Source organism: Cottoperca gobio, chromosome 24 (genome assembly GCF_900634415.1).
Source record: "Cottoperca gobio chromosome 24, fCotGob3.1, whole genome shotgun sequence".
Taxonomy (NCBI): domain Eukaryota; kingdom Metazoa; phylum Chordata; class Actinopteri; order Perciformes; family Bovichtidae; genus Cottoperca; species Cottoperca gobio.
In genome coordinates, this window is record NC_041378.1 from 6,614,994 (window position 1) to 6,632,931 (window position 17,938).

The 17,938-nt window shown below is 42.9% G+C and overlaps 1 protein-coding gene across 2 annotated transcripts in view; it reads left to right on the forward strand.

Annotated features, from left to right (window-relative positions):
• Positions 1-6,663: 6,663 nt before the first annotated feature.
• LOC115028855 (glutamate receptor ionotropic, kainate 2-like) overlaps positions 6,664-17,938 on the forward strand; it is a 54,171-nt gene continuing 42,896 nt past the window's right edge. For both annotated transcript variants that reach the window (XM_029462737.1, XM_029462739.1), the window contains exon 1: positions 6,664-7,208. In XM_029462737.1, the coding sequence (XP_029318597.1) occupies positions 7,085-7,208 (124 nt within the window). In that variant the 5' untranslated portion in view covers positions 6,664-7,084. The remainder of the gene's footprint in view (positions 7,209-17,938) is intronic.

The window sequence follows — 17,938 nt, forward strand, 5'->3', positions numbered from 1 at the left end:
GCAGTAAAGTGACTGTAATACCGCCCCCCCTGCTCCGATTCTCCGGCCAATCTCTCGCTCCATTGTCCCCTCAAAGACCCCGAGGTACTTGAACTCCTTCACTTGGGGTAATGGCTCATTCCCTACCCGGAGTAGGCAATCCACCGGTTTCCTGCTGAGAGCCATGGCCTCAGATTTGGAGGTGCTGATCCTCATCCCAACCGCTGCACACTCGGCTGCAAACCAATCCAGTGACTGTTGAAGGTCACAGACCGATGATGCCATAAGGACCACATCATCTGCAAAGAGCAGCGATGAGATCCTCAGGTCACCGAACTGCAACCCCTATCCTCCACGACTACGCCTCGATATCCTATCCATGAAAATCACGAACAGGATTGGTGATAAAGCGCAGCCCTGTCGGAGGCCAACATTCACGGGAAACGAGTCCGACTTACTGCCGAGTATCCAGACACAACTCTCGCTTTGGGCATACAGGGATTGGATGGCCCTCAAAAGTGACCCCCTCACCCCATACTCCCGCAGCACCTCCCACAGTATCACCCGGGGGACCCAGTCATACGCCTTCTCCAGATCCACAAAACACATGTAGACCGGATGGGCGTACTCCCAGGCCCCCTCCAGGATCCTTGCAAGAGTAAAGAGTTGGTCTGTTGTTCCACGACCAGGACGGAATCCGCATTGTTCCTCTTCAATCAGAGGTTCGACTACCGGCCGAAACCTCCTTTCCAGTACCTTGGAGTAGACTTTACCAGGGAGGCTGAGAAGTGTGATACCCCTGTAGTTGGCACACACTCTCTGGTCCCCTTTTATAAATAGGGGAACCACCACCCCGGTCTGCCAACCCCTAGGCACTGTCCCAGACTTCCACGCAATGTTGACGAGGCGTGTCAACCAAGACAGCCCCTCAACACCCAAAGCCTTCAGCATTTCTGGACGGATCTCATCAACCCCTGCGGCTTTGCCACTGTGGAGTTGTTTGACTACCTCAGTGACTTCCATCAGGGAAATTGACGATGATCCCCCATCAACTTCCAGCTCTGCCTCAACCATAGAGGGCGTGTTAGTCGGATTCAGGAGTTCCTCAAAGTGCTCCTTCCAGCGGCCGATAACCTTCTTAGTTGAAGTCAGCAGGGTCCCACCCTTGCTGTACACAGCTTGGATGGTTCCTCGCTTCCCCCTCCTGAGGTGCCGGATGGTTTTCCAGAAGCACCTTGGTGCCGACCGAAAGTCCTTCTCCATAGCTTCTCCAAACTTCTCCCACACCTGCTGCTTTGCCTCTGACACGGCAGAAGCTGCCGCCCTTCTAGTCCTTCGATACCCTGCAACTGTTTCCGGAGTCCTCCCGGATAACATAACCCGGAAGGACTCCTTCTTCAGTCGGACGGCTTCCCTGACCACCGGGGTCCACCACGGTGTTTGAGGGTTACCGCCCCTTGAGGCACCTAAGACCTTGAGACCACAGCTCATCACCGCAGCTTCAGCAATAGAGGTTTTGAACATCGCCCACTCAGGTTCAATGCCCCCAACCTCCACAGGGATGGCTGAAAAGCTCCGCCGGAGGTGTGAGTTAAAGATCCCCAGGACAGGGGCTTCCTCCAGACGTTCCCAGTTCACCCGCACTACCCGTTTGGGTTTACCAGGTCTGTCCAGAGTCTTCCCCCACCCCTTGATCCAACTCACCACCAGATGGTGATCAGTCGACAGCTCCGCCCCTCTCTTCACCCGAGTGTCCAAAACATGCGGCCTCAGATCAGATGATACGATTACGAAATCGGTCATTGACCTTTGGCCTAGGGTGCTCTGGTACCACGTGCACTTATGAGCATCCTTATGTTCGAACATGGTGTTTGTTATGGCCATTCCATGACTAGCACAGAAGTCCAACAACAAATGACCGTTCGGGTTTAGATCAGGGAGGCCCTTCCTCCCAATCACGCCTCTCCAGGTGTCTCCATCGTTTCCCACGTGTGCGTTGAAGTCTCCCAGCAAGACTACGGAGTCCCCTACTGGAGCCCCCTGCAGGGCTCCATTCAGGGTCTCCAAGAAGGCCGAATACTCAGAACTGCGGTTTTGGGCATAGGCACAAACAACAGTCAGAGTTTTCCCCCCCATAACCCGAAGGCGTAGGGAGGCGACCCTCTCGTCCACCGGGATAAACTCCAACGTAGCAGCGCTCAGCCGGGGGCTAGTGAGTATATATATATATATATATATATATATATATATATATATATATATATACTGTATATATGTATGTATATATATATGTATATGTGCATATATATATAGTATATATATATACATATATATATATATGTATGCTATATATATATGCATATATATATGTATGTATATATATACTGTATATATGCATATATATATATATAGTATACATATATATATATATATATATATATATATATATATATATATATATATGTATACTATATATATATATGCACATATATATATATGTATGTATGTATATACTGTATATATGTATATATATATGTATATGTGTGTATATATATGTATATACACACATATATATATATATGTATACTATATATATATGCACATATATATATATATGTATGTATATACTGTATATATGTATATATATATGTATATGTGTGTATATATATGTATATACACACATATACATATATATATATATATATATATATAGACCATTAATTAATATTTTCTTGGCAGAGCTGTTTGCCTACATCATATTGTACAAAGTGAGCAGTTCATATCAGTCATTCTACAAATGTTGTTTTATGGTAATGCAGTACTTTTTTCATAACGCTACAATATAGCCTAGGGGAACATCTTTTACTTCTGTAATACTGTAGCATGGTGATTTGGTCACTACGGTAATGATGAAGGATTATGTTACTGACACAGAAGTGAAGTGACAATGGTCATTTGGTCACAACATTACATAGTTCATAATATTATTTTGCTAGCATGCTTACTATATTCCCATCCCATTTTCTAAAGTATTACCATGGTAGGCAGAAGTTACAGATGGCTGTCACAACAGTGTGCAGTTCCAGAAGTAAGTCTGCCCGACTGCAATTGCTGGAGGGGGGGATTTGCGGGCATCCGTCAGCACTAACTGGAAGTGACAGTGTGCAGAGAGGTCCTAATTACTGTCTCACTTGACTAATTGTCGTCTCTGAAGAATGTATTCCCACTGAGGTCCCGGGGTTCTCATTGACAGCACCTCTCAAGACATATAGGCCGGTAATGACTTTGGAATGCGTTTATGTTCAAAAGCATTTGCTTAAGCGAAGACACAAGTGGGAAATGTAAATATGTTGATCTCAAAACTGCCACGGCTACAGCCTCAAGTGAGGCCCGCGTGGTGTGATGCATTTAGACAAACGCTGCTGTATTATAGCTCGGGAAAAATAAGCAGGTTTATAGGTTTTTAATGTGTGAGTGCAAAAGGAATAAGTGTGTGTGTGTGTGCGTGTTTCTTTAGGATCCTTCTTCAACTTGCCAAACTTGTAAAGACATCCTTTGCTACAGTCATCCTGACATAATGGGCTGATGAAGTGAGGTCATTGTTGGCTTTCCGGAGCCAACCATGTTAGTATAAACTTGTAGCTTTCAGAATAATGCAGAAGAGATGAGCCTTTAGCACAGGGCGACTGAATTGAATGAATGTCTTCTCTTTCAGGGTCTTACCATTCAAAGTGCATCAGCTTCTCGTTTCCATGGTTTCCCTTCCCTGTGCCAATACTATCTTTCCACAAGTCTGGCTGAGGGAGTGAGTGAACGAGGGCGGGAGAGAAAGAGAGAGAGAGAGAGAGAGAGAGAGAGAGAGAGAGAGAGAGAGAGAGAGAGAGAGAGAGAGAGAGAGAGAGAGAGAGAGAAACTGAGAGCACAAGAATGACAGAAGGCTTTTAGCAGTGGTTATCTCTCCTTTGCATAAAGTCCCCTTTGCATTACCCAGTGCATGAATGGCGTCTGAATAAACACACCAGCCAGCTCATGTGGAAGCCTCCCTGGGTTACAAGCAAGTGGGTTTGTATAAAGTAATCTAATTTGCGGTCTCCTTCAAAAATGACACGGTTTGATCACAATTGAAAAAAAAAAGGAAAACATCTCCTAAATGGTGTTTTCCTATTAGACACAACCAGCTGAAGGGGCATGAGTCATTTTAACATCAATCGCCATTCCCATCACCTGCTCTTTTCTAACTGGTTTACACACACTTACTCGGCAGTGGAAAGTGTGTTAAACTAAGCTACAAACCAAAAATATACTAAGCAGACTTGAACGGGAGCATAACATATGATTGTATCCTTATATGCTCTATGCTGAGGCATAGACAGACAATACTGTATAGATTAATATTAGAAGATGAAGATAGAATCATTTGTGATAGCCTTAATTCTATTGCGCAAATTAAATTTGGAGAACATTGAGTTTAGGGGCACCTGAGGGCTTTTCTTAGTGCAATACCTCAGTATTTGGCCAGAGGGCGCTGTGACTTTAAGAGGAAACCAACATGCCTGTCACTTGATGTCTTCTCCCTGAGCTCAATAAGCATTCCTTTCATGCTGTGTGAGGCTCTGCTGACTTATACTGGAGCACTGAATTTCTCCATAATTATGCTAATAGTCCAGATGGTGGCATGATGAGTGCCATTCTCCATTTGATATTCTCACACTGCAGATTGCTGGTTTTCAGACCCACGCAAACTGACACACGTTTAAAGTCAGTGTTCACACCACCTACTTGATCCCATGTAATTACTTTGTGTTTCCTTTAGCTGATACAAGCGCAATTGTTCGTTATTAAATGCATTCGCTTTTACAGTATTTGTGAATGGGGCTCTGACAGATCCAATAATGCATAATGAGTAATGAGTATCACTCCAATACAAGAGAGGGAAGGTGTCAGTATCATTTGCTTATCCACACATTTAATTTTAATTTCACTATTCTGCAGTCTAATACATATACACCACACAGGCAACAGCCATTTAATTCTTCAGAAAATAAATATACCATAAAGTATGCCAAGGTCACCCGAGATATCTATTTGTATACACGATAATGGCATACAGGAATATTGTAGAGACTTTATTTTGAAGTAGTTCTACACCATACACCCTCAGACACACACAGACAAGCCATTCATACTTTAGTCACACAATGACGGTGTTCATCCAGGCTTTGGACTCTGGTGTCGCCGATCAAAGCCTTCCTTTCACATCTCCTTTGAGATTAAATAGCCCTCTTGGGGCGCGAGCGCACCACAGTACCTATAGATCCATCTGATGCTCTCGCCCATGAAGAGCTGCTCATTGGGGACAGGCGCTGATAAGGTGCATATAGTGTTAAATCAATAGCATGTAGACCCACGCAAGAGCTGCAGATATCCATCTTCTCGGAACATTGCATCCTATAGGAAACAGTCTCAATTGAACTCGCTAATCAGATAAAAAAGGCGATAGGCCTACTCACAATCTCGAGAGCATGTCTTTCCCCGTGAAATGTAACCAGCAGTGAAGTTGTGGTGTGTTTGCCACACACACACAGCTTCACATCGGAGGAAGTCTCACACTCGAGAATAGTCTCTTACTGGGAGGCGTTCAAGTGTAAAGTGGAGTTCTTTTTGCATAGGTTAAATATTCGCGCCTTTCAGCCTTTGTCGATATTAAAGATTTACTGTTCTGCCAATTTTAATTCCTTCCATTCCACTCCTCCCATTTCTGAAATGTCGGTGAACATTGTAGAAAGGTTGTTGCTTGAAATCACGTAAAGGAGGTTTAGAAGGAAGCTATAATGAAAGAACACAAAGTGGTTTTACATATCCTACTGGACGCGTGTACGGGAGAAGAAAATAAGTGCAATGATCTCCTGCAGACATGAGATTATATGGCTAGTGTGCACAGGTTAGCCAGTTATTGTGTGAAGTGCAGTATGTGCATAGTTATTTCTGTATGAGCCTTTACAGGAAAGTGCCTCTAGAATTAGCCAAAGCTTAAGCATTCTCCAGTGGGAACATCGACTAAGTCATTGCTGGTTGTTCAAAGCCTCAGAAACATTACTTACACTAGATTCTCGTTGCTTTCTGCAGGTTTGTTGTGTCTCTGCCGATGGTGCTGAACAGAGAACCTGCGCTCACAAACAAGCGACAATTACAGAATATATATATTGGTAAACAGGGGTTGCGGTTGTCACTTCATTACAAGACGACCACATCTGATCATTTGCTTTTGTGAATAGCCCCGGATTTGGTGATCATTTGGACGGATTGCAAGTAAGGCTTCACGCTGAAGTTACTGTTGCTGTGTGCACTTAAAATAATGCATCTTCCCTGTAACATGTCTAAATCCATTCGAGCTTGACGGCAAGTTATGGGGGTAACAGAGAAACTACAGCCTAAAATAAAGTTTTCCACCCCCCCTCCCTCAACCTCCAACCATCTTCCTCTCTTTATATTCCCATCCTCCCTATTTTTTTATCGCTTTCTATCTGTATATCTATCTCCCTCCTCAATCCCCCCCCCTCTCTCTCTCTCTCTCTCTCTCTCTCCATCTCCCCCCCCCCCCCCCCTCTATTTCTCTGTCTGTGTCTCTCTCTGGTGCGCGTTCACAACACTAACCTTGGCTCGACGTCAGAGCCTGTGCAGCAGTGCAGTATAATGGGAGCGCAAGCAACCCAGAGCGCCTCATAGGGGGCTGTATCGCTGCTGTATCCTCTGCTTGGCGCTCTCTAGCCCCTTTCCAACCCTCTCCAGTTCCTTACCTACAGCCCATGCTCGGGCTCCCCCCTCCCCACTGGATCCGTACCCTTCGACATGGATGTCCCGCCGTCCCTCGACCCGGAGGATTGTTGTTTCTTGGCGCAGTGAAGGAGGATAAGGAGAAGGGGAAGGGGAAGGAATCATGCCGGGACTGCTAATGGATTTAGGGAAAGCGCAAGTGACCATGCCGTGATCTTGCGCATCCAGGGCCGCCGTCACCCTGCCTTGCCCAACGAACGTAGAAGAATTACGGGGGAATCGAACTCGCGCACCGGGGGGATTAAACCACTGTGCATTTTTTAAAAACAACATGAAGATTACCTCCCATCATCTGATGATAAGCAGTCTCGTTTTCAGGTCCAACCTCAGGCTGATCCCGCTTCTGCTGCTGTTTCTTGGTTACTCTCGCGGGATGCCACACGTTTTAAGATTTGGTAAGATATCTGTTTGTTTGTAATACGGTATCATCTGCAACGATGTCACGGACTGCCCATATGATGGTCGACAGCGAGTGAATGAATCACGGGATCCAAAAAAAGCATATGAATCGAGACATTTTGTCCCATCTCGTCTTGCTTTAGTGTAGAGTTGGCAAAACAATGTGACCTGCACATTAAAGAATCACATTTGTTGATGAATAGTTTACAGTTATATCTGTATTTTTGAAGACTTTTTATCAAGTGCATCACACCATCAAGGACGAATACGGTTTTCTACAAACCTTGAAACCAGTATTACAGTAACTTTGAAAGATCCTCTATAGCTATAACTCATAAAAGAAGGAGCTCCCCTATGCAACAGTTCACTGATATGGGAAGCTGATGAAACTCAGGAAGAATAGGCAGACTCGTTGCTCACATCTCCTCTCCAGTATCACTGAGTCTCGTGTCTCCACGGCCCTTTAAACTGCTGACACCCCAGCATGTCCTCTGCAGTAAATGTTTACATGTAAACATTACACCCGGAGTGCGGATCAATCACTCTGATCGGTCACAAGGGCCGATCGATACGCCGGGCAGTACTTTTCATCCTTAATCCCACTGAAACTGCTATCCGACAGGAATCCCCGTGGTTTTGCATATTTATACCGTTATTGCCATCGATACAACTAACTGTTCCGGTTCATAGTGTCGATTGGCTGAGTCACGTTGGACGCCAAAACAACAGTCACTAACCGAGAATCTTCTCACACTTAAGTGTAGCTCATTAGCCTAAAGACGAATTAGCGGAAGAGTTATATAATAAATGTTGCTCATTAAAGTAGTGCTTCAACAGTTGCCACTGTAGTGCATTGTTACAGAGTCATAACTTTAAAATGGTGCTATTACTTCCTGTATTCCTATACTAAAAAACACTGAATGACGGCGTCTTGAGATTTCCTCTGTTTCTTAATTAGATCCGTCTCAGGATGGCTGTGTTTTGCCACTTTCTGTTGAATGCACAGACAGCATCTTGGAGTGACAGCCCCCCCCCCCCCCCCCTCCTGCCAGCGGATGTCATCAAGTGTTGACAACACATCCTTACAATCCCAAATTCCCCCGAGGATCCTGTTTAAGAGTCAGGCCGCGTCCGCAAGAGCCGCCGCTATGGCAACGGGATGAGCTTGTCTTCCCGCTGCATCCTCACCCCGATGAGCGATTTCCCGAGTCACACGTTGTCTGACAGACACCGGCCGTCTATTCAGTCATTCTTCCGGGAAGGCGAAGTCCCTGTATTAAAGTATTTGACACGAAAGTTTCCAAAATGGGCAAAATAATGTAAATCCCTTTGGAGAAACAGTAGGCGAATAATTTAAATGTACTACGTGTTAGACCTTGGAGGGAATTTTTGAAAGTGGTACCATAATAATGTGATATTATCGAATATTACATTTTGGAGTCACTAGTTGACTGTACCTTGCTATAAAATGTCACATGTATGTTGACACCCTGGATCTGCAAGACATCCGGTATCAGTAGCCACGACAAACATAACCATGCAAGATAATACATGTTTCATGTCACTGAGATCTTTTGAGGTAAAGCTCATGCTGGATTTTGCCGGTGTTCTGGTGGCAGTGACACGGCCGGAGCTGCTTTAAACTGAGGCTAAAAAAAAAGGCAGGTCTCTGTCCTTGGTCCTGAACCAGCAACCAGACCAGGACCAGGACCACGGACAGCGACCCTAGCCGCTGCCTGTTGCTCATCAGAAAGCACAGTGCTTGTGCTTTTTAAAACACTAGAATGTGTTCTGTAAAAGCTTTGGGCTCTGGGTTTTTGTACAGCATTATATCTATCAGCCACTTCACATCTCCTCCGTCGTAAGATGGCTCCATTCCGTGTAGTGTAATTCATTCTCTTTAGAGAAGATGATATGCTCATCTGTCTGTGTTTTCTTGTAAAGGAGCCGAGTTTTCCAAACGAGAAAAATAGATGAAGATAGATTTGTGCGTGGGTGATCTTATCAAAAAATGGAGAATGTATGTCAGTGTGTGTAAGTGCATGTGATGTGAGAGAGAGGAGAAATAAGAAAATGCCTTGAGGGACAATGTAGCCCATTGGTCCTTTCTTCCCGTGCAGGACGTGCTTGCTCAGCAGATAATCCCAACTGCCCTCAGCTAAATGAGGAGGTCAGCTCCCCGGGGTCTGTCTGTTCCCTTCCTGCTCCTACTTCCATTCTGCCCAGACAGGCGGCTCATATTGTACAACCACTGTTCACCTGACAGGCTGAGACCTTTACATACACACAGACACACACACACACACACACACACACACACACACACACACACACACACACACACACACACACACTGTGTAACACTAAAACATAGTCATCCCTTTGTATTCACAGCATCGGCCTCACCGTGTAAAGCGACAAGTGTCAAGAAGAAAAACAAACAAGAAGTGTTGTGGCCACCAGCTGCAGGCAAACATGCTGAGCTCATTTCCACACAGAAATTAAATGTTGTGTTCAATGTTCCTCATTTATAAATCTCACAGGTTATTCATTTACTTTGATGGAGAAATGGTCCCTGTGCAGCCCTTACAAAGTGTAATAAGATACGCTTGAGATAAGATTCTCCTTCTTTAGAGTAAGTTTACACTTGCCTTTTGGGAGCACTGAAAGAGACTTTGTAGATACCGAAACTGCAAATGGTCTCCTAGAACAATTCATTTTCAATTGCCACTTTGGTTTTTCTCTCCACGTCCACTCGTACAATGTAGGCCAAATAAAAAGCTGTAAAATGTCCACTTCCAACATGAAAATTAACAGCTTAGTTATGTGGCTTTTAAATAAAAAAAAACTGAATTTGCAAGCTGAAATATGGTTGGCCAATATAATTTGTTCCCCCTCAATTGTCATAGATGACTTGTTAGATTTCAGTCAGGTGGAAATTCAGGGTCGCATTACAGTCTGTAGCATTACGTGTCAGCTAACCGGCAGGCTAGAATGAAAGGAGCTCGTTTTACATTCATGGAAATAGCACTACATGTACATTATCTTATTTAGTTGTGCCCGTAACAAATACTCAGTCTCACAAGCAATGAGTCATCACATTTGCCATTCCATCAAAGCTATTTGAGTTTTACTTTGCAGACGTGTGTCTAATTTATAAGTAAAATCAACAATGAGACAGAGAGACAGTGTTTTAATTCTGATGACCAGAGTCGGTCTGCGGCTGTGAGGTCGAGTGATAACATTATCATCGCCATCTTCAGTCCGCATTGGCAGGCGCAGTATGTCCCTAGGCTGTCAACATGCTGCTGAAAGCCTTGTTGACTCAGAGATGCTCACTTTGTTTGTTTATTTCCTGGTTATGTTTATATTTTCCCCAATACTCTGGGAATATGTATGACTAAAAGCACAACATTGTTTTTCATTTTGGAAAGGAAAGGTTTTATTTTATTTTTTTCAGTCCTCTGGCAAAAGATTCCATCGCCTCTGGTGAAAGCTATGTTTATCTAACCGCTTGCACTATGTTGTGTTTTATTGCCTTTGTAATATTTAACACTCATTTCATTCGCCCCATCTGTTTTGTGGTGACAAATTTACAAGGTTGTCAAGAAAAAAGCAAGGGCAGAGGGAACAAATTCAAGGGGAGTTTGTCGTTAATTGACTTTATTTGCTTTTGCTTTCCGCCAGCGTGAATTATCATCATGGAGTTTAGTTTTGGGATTGCGGGAATTAAGGATAACACCCTGTGCCCTGGCCCGCTGCCAGCACGTTCACAGCAAAACACATTTAAATAGGCACAAAGCTGCTTAAAATATTCATGTGTCACTTGGCCCCGCTGTAGCTTATAGAAATATGAAACCATCTCCTCTCTACTGGCAAATGATTTCCACGGTTTAAAAATACTCACCGTGGGTTTCAAGAACAAAAAGGAGATCTGTCTTACATTAGCATGCGGCACCACACATGGGTTCCAAGCAGGGAACTATCTAGATGGATTTCTTAAGTGTACGTTCCTGAGACGAAGGTCTTGAAGGTCTCGCTGCCATGCCTCAGTTACAGAAGGCTCAATGGTGATTAATTCAGGGGACAGATTTCTTGGTATTTTGAAAATGGAAAATATCTGTGAGGTATGAAATTAGTTTTCTGGTTAGCATTTAGTCAATTTCTGAGATTTACCAGCTGCACTGGAAAAGATTATTTGCATGAAGGAGGCTTTAGATGATTGACCTTGTTTGCAGTGTAACCAGTTCTAGCTACCGCTGACATATTGTCTGTTATAAATAAAAATCTAATACATCTGAGTCCTATATTCTTCTACTGCCTTGTGCTTTCTGCACCGGCTTTCATTATTCACAGCCGATCACTCCTTGTCATTGTCACTCAGGCATTTCCCTGCGTACCAGAAGGGTTAGGGGTTATATGTGCAATTGTTCTGAAACTGTCCCTTGAGAAGAGCCCTGCAGCATTGCAGCCTGGTCGTCTCGCTCAAAGCTGACTGAAGGTCAGAGCTGAAAACGCTCACAAGGAATAACATTTTGTGCATGTTTTAACACACGTTGGAGCTGTCCTTTCTCACAATCCCATCAAGGGAGATGGGAGAAAATTAGAAGTCAATGAGAAGTGTAAGAAAAACAAGAGTGTTTGTTAGAGAGAGAGAGAGAGAGAGAGAGAGAGAGAGAGAGAGAGAGAGAGAGAGAGAGAGAGAGAGGGGAGGGAGGGAGTGTGTGTAAAGTGTGAGTGAGAAGAAAACAAGTGAGTGTTGAGGCCAGCAGATAGAAAGTAAAGATAGATTAGTTTGCCTCTGAGCAGTCCACTCTCAGTCCACTCTCAGCCCACTCTCAGTTCTGGTCTTTTATTACTGTTTTCTGATGGCTTCTGTGAAGAGAGACAAAATGGACAGTGGAGTGTGTTGTGGAAATATAGTGGGAGGCCAGGAGTCATGCACTGCAGCTCTGAATAAATGTCAGCAGTATACTATTAGCGAGACGGGACTACAGATATGCAGAAAATAGCTTTTACAGGAAAGAAAACCTAGTTCCTTGGGGGGAAACATTTTTATTAGGATCTCATGAATTTGTCTACATTGTCTCGTTACAGAGTTGGCTGTCTCCACTTCCAGGAGACTGTGAAATGATGGGAATCAATAAAAATCAATATGTTTGTATTGCTAAGGGGAATAATGAAAAAGGGAAGAAACTGGCAGCATAGCAGGTAACCACTGCCAAATCCCGGATGCCCCTCCCCCCTCGCCCCCCCCTTATGTGTATCTATCACAGGTTACCATCTGTGATAATGCAAACACATAAACAAACAAAAAAAGACCAAATGTGTACTATTAGAATAATGTGTGGGATTGGATTAACAATGCATGTTACTGTGAATTATTGACGACTTTAAACACACGCTTCTTCTGTGGGCGCGTATTTGATATAGACATTATCACATTTATATCACAGATCTGATGCGTTCCAAACACAGTTGGACTTTTCCCTCCGTGTGATATAATGTACATTCTGAACTGCTGCGCTTTAAATGGTGCAATATATAATGCCATATACATATATATATATATATATATATATATATATATATATATATATATATATATATATATATGTATATACCTTCCACTTGCTGCAATATCGCTTTGCATCATGTGTGGGAGTACCATGTGAGACTTTTAACTTGTAATGAACTATTAAGTGTTTGCGTAAGAGAGGGAAGCAAACATGGCTTTGCAGGGGTTTATCGTGGGAAGTAAATGTTTATTGTGCATTTGCTCTAAATATTAATATATGCAAGAGGTCATTTGTTGGATGTGTTTTTTCCGATTGCACTTAGTTTAATTTCATACATGCAGTGATATATATACGACAAAAGTGTCTCTCCTGTAAACAGAAGCAATTTCCTGTGAGGTTCAAGCACGCAGAGGAAGGCACATAAATGAAAGCACTGACGTCTGAACTACATGGGATTCAGAAGTCAATTGATTATAGAAAGCCTTCCTGTGATGGTTGAGATGTGAGGCAGCGATCAGGTTAGAATGTGGCGGTTCACCTTCATCTCCAGCCAGCTGAATAAAGGAGAAAGAGGAGGAGGGTTAGCGACTGACTGAAAGAGAGAAAGCACAATTCAGGCTCCCATTGACAGCACAGCCGGTCAGATGTATGAGCGTTTCTCTGTGTGAACCAAGGACACGGGGGGAAAATGGGCTCTGTGGGAGGACGTATTGAAGACAGGCTTACCTAAAATCGTGTTCTTTTCAATCAGCATGAAACTCTATTGTTCACGATCCACCGGGGCTATGCAAAAACGTCTCCCCCTGCTGCGTTGAATTGAATTTGTATCTGTCCTTCCTTTCCCTTCGCTCGGAGGATTTTTAAGTGTTTGTGTAATTTTCCCCTAAATCCTTCTTTCCAATCTTTTTGTTTTTCAAGGTATTTGCCCAAGGAAAGGTAGGAGGAGAGGAGAAAGAAAGCATTCGTGTGTGCTTCAGCAAACGCAAACTGAGACGAGCAGGAAAGTGAAGGTCTTTAGGCTGAAGGATTTTGGTAAACAAGCGGTAATTCTAAACTAGCTACACCTCTTATCTGCGGTAACCTCCGTCAGGGCTCTGATGTTAGTCGCCCACACACTCGAAACAGCGTACTTCCCCATTTGTTTGGTATGACCCTCTAATCCCTTATCCATACGCAAAGCATTACGGCGGCCCGGAACAGACTTGGATTTATTTCCAATCTTGTACAATCTGTTTTAATATTTTGAGGAGACATAATGAAGCCGATTCCCGATGAGATATACCACGAATGAATGTTAGAAATGGTGAAATAAACAGAAGAAAGATTAGATCAGGACTCTCCATTCCCGCCAATTTCACCTCTATTGTCTTTTTACATTTATCATCAAAAGATCTTTTCTTATTTATTTTGGAGAAGAAAAAAAAATGAGCAAGCATATTTAAGGAACTTTGGTAAGCCTCTGGCTATTTTCCTCTCGAAAAGTCAGCGCGCATGGGCTCTTTCATTTCTGTCTCTCACTGCTACTGTGCAATTGCCTGTGTGTGTTTGTAGAACAAGCGAGAAAAATCCACTCCCACCTTCGCAGCAGAGCGTAGCATATTGACTTGTACCTGTAGCTCTGATTATCAGCTAGCTTTGTGTACTGCAGTGGCTGATGGGAGTCTGATGAACCCAAAGCAGGAGTTAACATTTTCCTACCCTGTGGCTGAAGGAGAGGTGGGGGAGGATGCAGGTGTCCGTTCAGGTCTATTGGGCCATCCATTCAGTCGTTTAATGAATGTCTTTTATCTGCCTCCTGTGACCTCTTTCATTCTCCATTTCTCCCTCTTCATTTCCTTCACTCAACTGTTTCTTTTTGTCCGTGCACCATTTTCTCCTTTTCTCTGTCTCCAAACTCTCCTGTTTTTTGGTAATCTGACAGCACACTGTGCCATCTGCGTATGTCCTACAGCTGACTCTGACTTTAGACATCCCAGCCGTCACCTGTTGTTTTCTAAACATATCTGACGGGCTGCGCGGAGGTGCACTTTCAGCATCAAATCAATATGCGGAAACCAAACAAAATGTCCATTTTCTCGTTTTTTTTCTTCTTTCTGTTTTCCATTTTTTTTCCCCTTTGTCCTCAGCTGTCCTTCTCTCTGTGTCGTCTTTGTCTCCCTTCGGCTCTCAGCTTGTCTCCCGGTCCTTCCCTTCTACTTTGTTCTCTCTCCCCATCATCATCGTTGCTTCCCCTCTTCCCCTGGTCTTAGTGTCCTTGCACACAAAGGCACAAATCCTCATATGACATACACATTCCAAATCTCTATTTCCTATTGTAGCTTTTGAATTTTCAAAGCAGAGAATACCTTTTCAGTCTCAGGTTTCCACTGAACTCCCCCCCCCCCCCCCCCCCCCGATCCTTGGAACAGAACACTGCGCTGTAGCTCTTATCCCCATTACTTACTTTAAATACTTATTTATTTATACTCAAGGGTTAAAACCAGTCCTTGTATTGTCTCCTCTATTAATCTCCAATATTCTTTTCATAACATAAATGGCTTTTATGTGACAATGTAGATGCCATATGGATTTACTGTCGTGAAGTAACTGTAGTTTATGGACCGCAAACCACTAGCGAATGTCTGAAACAATATTGCCCTATCTACTGTATATATTTGTATTTTACTTCATATATCTATGGCATATTAAAATCAGGGTTTACCAGCTTCTGTGTCATTACCTATTTGAAATAATAAACACCTTCTGTGCAAGTTTCTCTACATTTATGAAGATTAGAAAGGATTATAATCAGATTACTGAAATCCTGTAAAAATGTCCTTTTTTTCCCTCTCCCCTCTGCATCGCCTCCACGAAAACCTCAGCTGAGAGCATTAAAGAGTCGGCTCCTGAATTAATTCTTGACCTTTTGGCTCCGATGGAGATAACATCTGCCCTTCTACAAGGAAGAAAGTCTAATTTTACAGCCATTTTGTTCACAATTACAATAGATCGAGTGTAATACAGGGCCATTTTGATGAGCAGGAGAACAGTGAGAATCAGAACGGGAGCGACGAAGTGAGCGAAATAGGACGATAGAGCCTTGTCTAATTTGCTGTGACATAATTGCAACATTATAAATTAAACTTATTTCTAGCCTTTTACCAAGGTCGGCTGCATATAATACATTTAAAATGCATGTTGGAGATGTAATGTAAGTTCATCCTCCCTATCACACGGATAAGGGTGGTGGTTTCATGGTGTGATAATGCGAGAGTCTTTTTTTTGTTGGCAAGTGTGCTGAGACACAGTTGAAAATCCCACCGCTTTACTTTCAGAGAGTTTGCTTTAAGACATCAAGATTACCGTCAAATTCTCATCTATATTTATTTTGGTGAGCGATACAGCTTGAGGGCTTTGAGTATCGAGGGACGCTTGAGACACCGATAATGCGGTTTATTTTTATCACAATGGGGAAAGTGATAGCCAACCGTACATAGTCACCATGTTCTTGAGGGCTCCTGTCTCTCTTAGCCTGTAGTGGATAATTAGCATCACTCACACGTGCTTAGGCTTGATTAAAACTCAGTTTACAGTGAACAGTGCTGTGAGGGCAGCCATCTGTCACTTGCCGAGGCCACCATGAGACGTACTCTAGTCAGTGGGAGAGAGCAAGGCAGTGTGTGTGAAAGGACATTAGATAAAGGAAAGAAAAAGATGCGACATGGAGGGAGAAATGGCACGGAGAAGGGTGAGGCGTGAAGCATCAGGAAGCATTCTGTTCAATAACCGGTCCCACTCACTCCCTACGGCCTGTTTATTAGAGCCAAATCACTTTTGTTTTTTTTTGTGTTGGCAGGAAAAAAAACTCCTGAAGGCAGTTTTTGGGATTTGTGTTATTTACTTGAACTTTATAACCTTGTCACGGCAGTTCTGGGAATACTCGTGTTTATACTTGGAAGTCAGATATGAAGTGTGAGAGCGCTTAGGCTCATAAAACCCACAGTGTGTGAAAGTTACTGCGTTTTATTCCCAAAATGCAAGAGCATCAATCAAATAATAATGTTTTTTTTTCACTAAAACACAATGTTTTCGTGCCCCAGCTGCAATATACAATACATCAGTCGATGACAAACTTTAATGCCACATTTATCGAGTGCATTTACATACCGTGTGCTATTGTGCCGAGCATAATAACATCGGCAGTTAAACGCTAATAGGCGCGTTTGCCTGTGAGATGTATAAATCGTGTTTCCTGTACCTGGAATATTTCATGTTATACACTGTAATATTTTAGGCAAGTGGGGAGGATGCATTAACAAATCAAAAAACAAACTGTCAGCTTTGGTGTGCGTCAGATAGGGTGGGAAAAATATTTCCAAAGGGAGCCACAGAGAGACAAACATAAAGACAATTGAAAACTCTTTGCTTGCAAGAGTGAACATATTTATTGAAGTTTGACTGCTCATCCTCAGGCATCGCTGAACGATGCTGCAGTCGATCTTCTGCTCCGTGTGCTTCTGTTGATCTATGTGCATCAGAAGCTTTGATAGTTATTTTTACTCTGCAAGCAAAGAGCTTACAGTTTTCTTTATGTTGTGACGGGTGCATCTAAGCCTGGAAAATGGTTGGTGGTAACATAAAATATACCGTATGTACCGAATGCATGCTTCACCTCCACAAATAATCAATTCCAATTTCCACACAGACTAAAACTTTTATTTTTTTCACAAAAGAAAATAATTAATTGATTTATTTAATTTGTAAAAAAAAAAAAATTAATTGACCTATTATATTTAATGCTCAGCTTTGCTTGCAAAGTAGTTCACTTGAGTATTGAAAAGAATTAAAGCTCCGACGACGACGACGAGTCATCAATCGATGAGTTTTCAACGGAGAATTAATTAATGGTCATACAAAACAAGCTATTTTCCTTTGTGCGTTAAGGGAATAGTGACGTACATGTATTTTAAAGCCCAAGCAATTAACCGATTCATCGGGAAAAAATGTTGCTGGATAAAGCAACAAAGAAACTCATTTGAAGGTGAAACCCTAAACACAGTAATCTGTGCTTGTTGTACAATATGGTTTGATAATTTTCTGGTAATGAAATTCTCTGTGGAAATAAAAGCTTGTCCTTGTGAAATGTGTGTGTTCTGACAATACAACAAAAAAACATATCAGGAACATTCCTCTAAATTGTGCACACACGTGTTGCCATTACTGCAGGA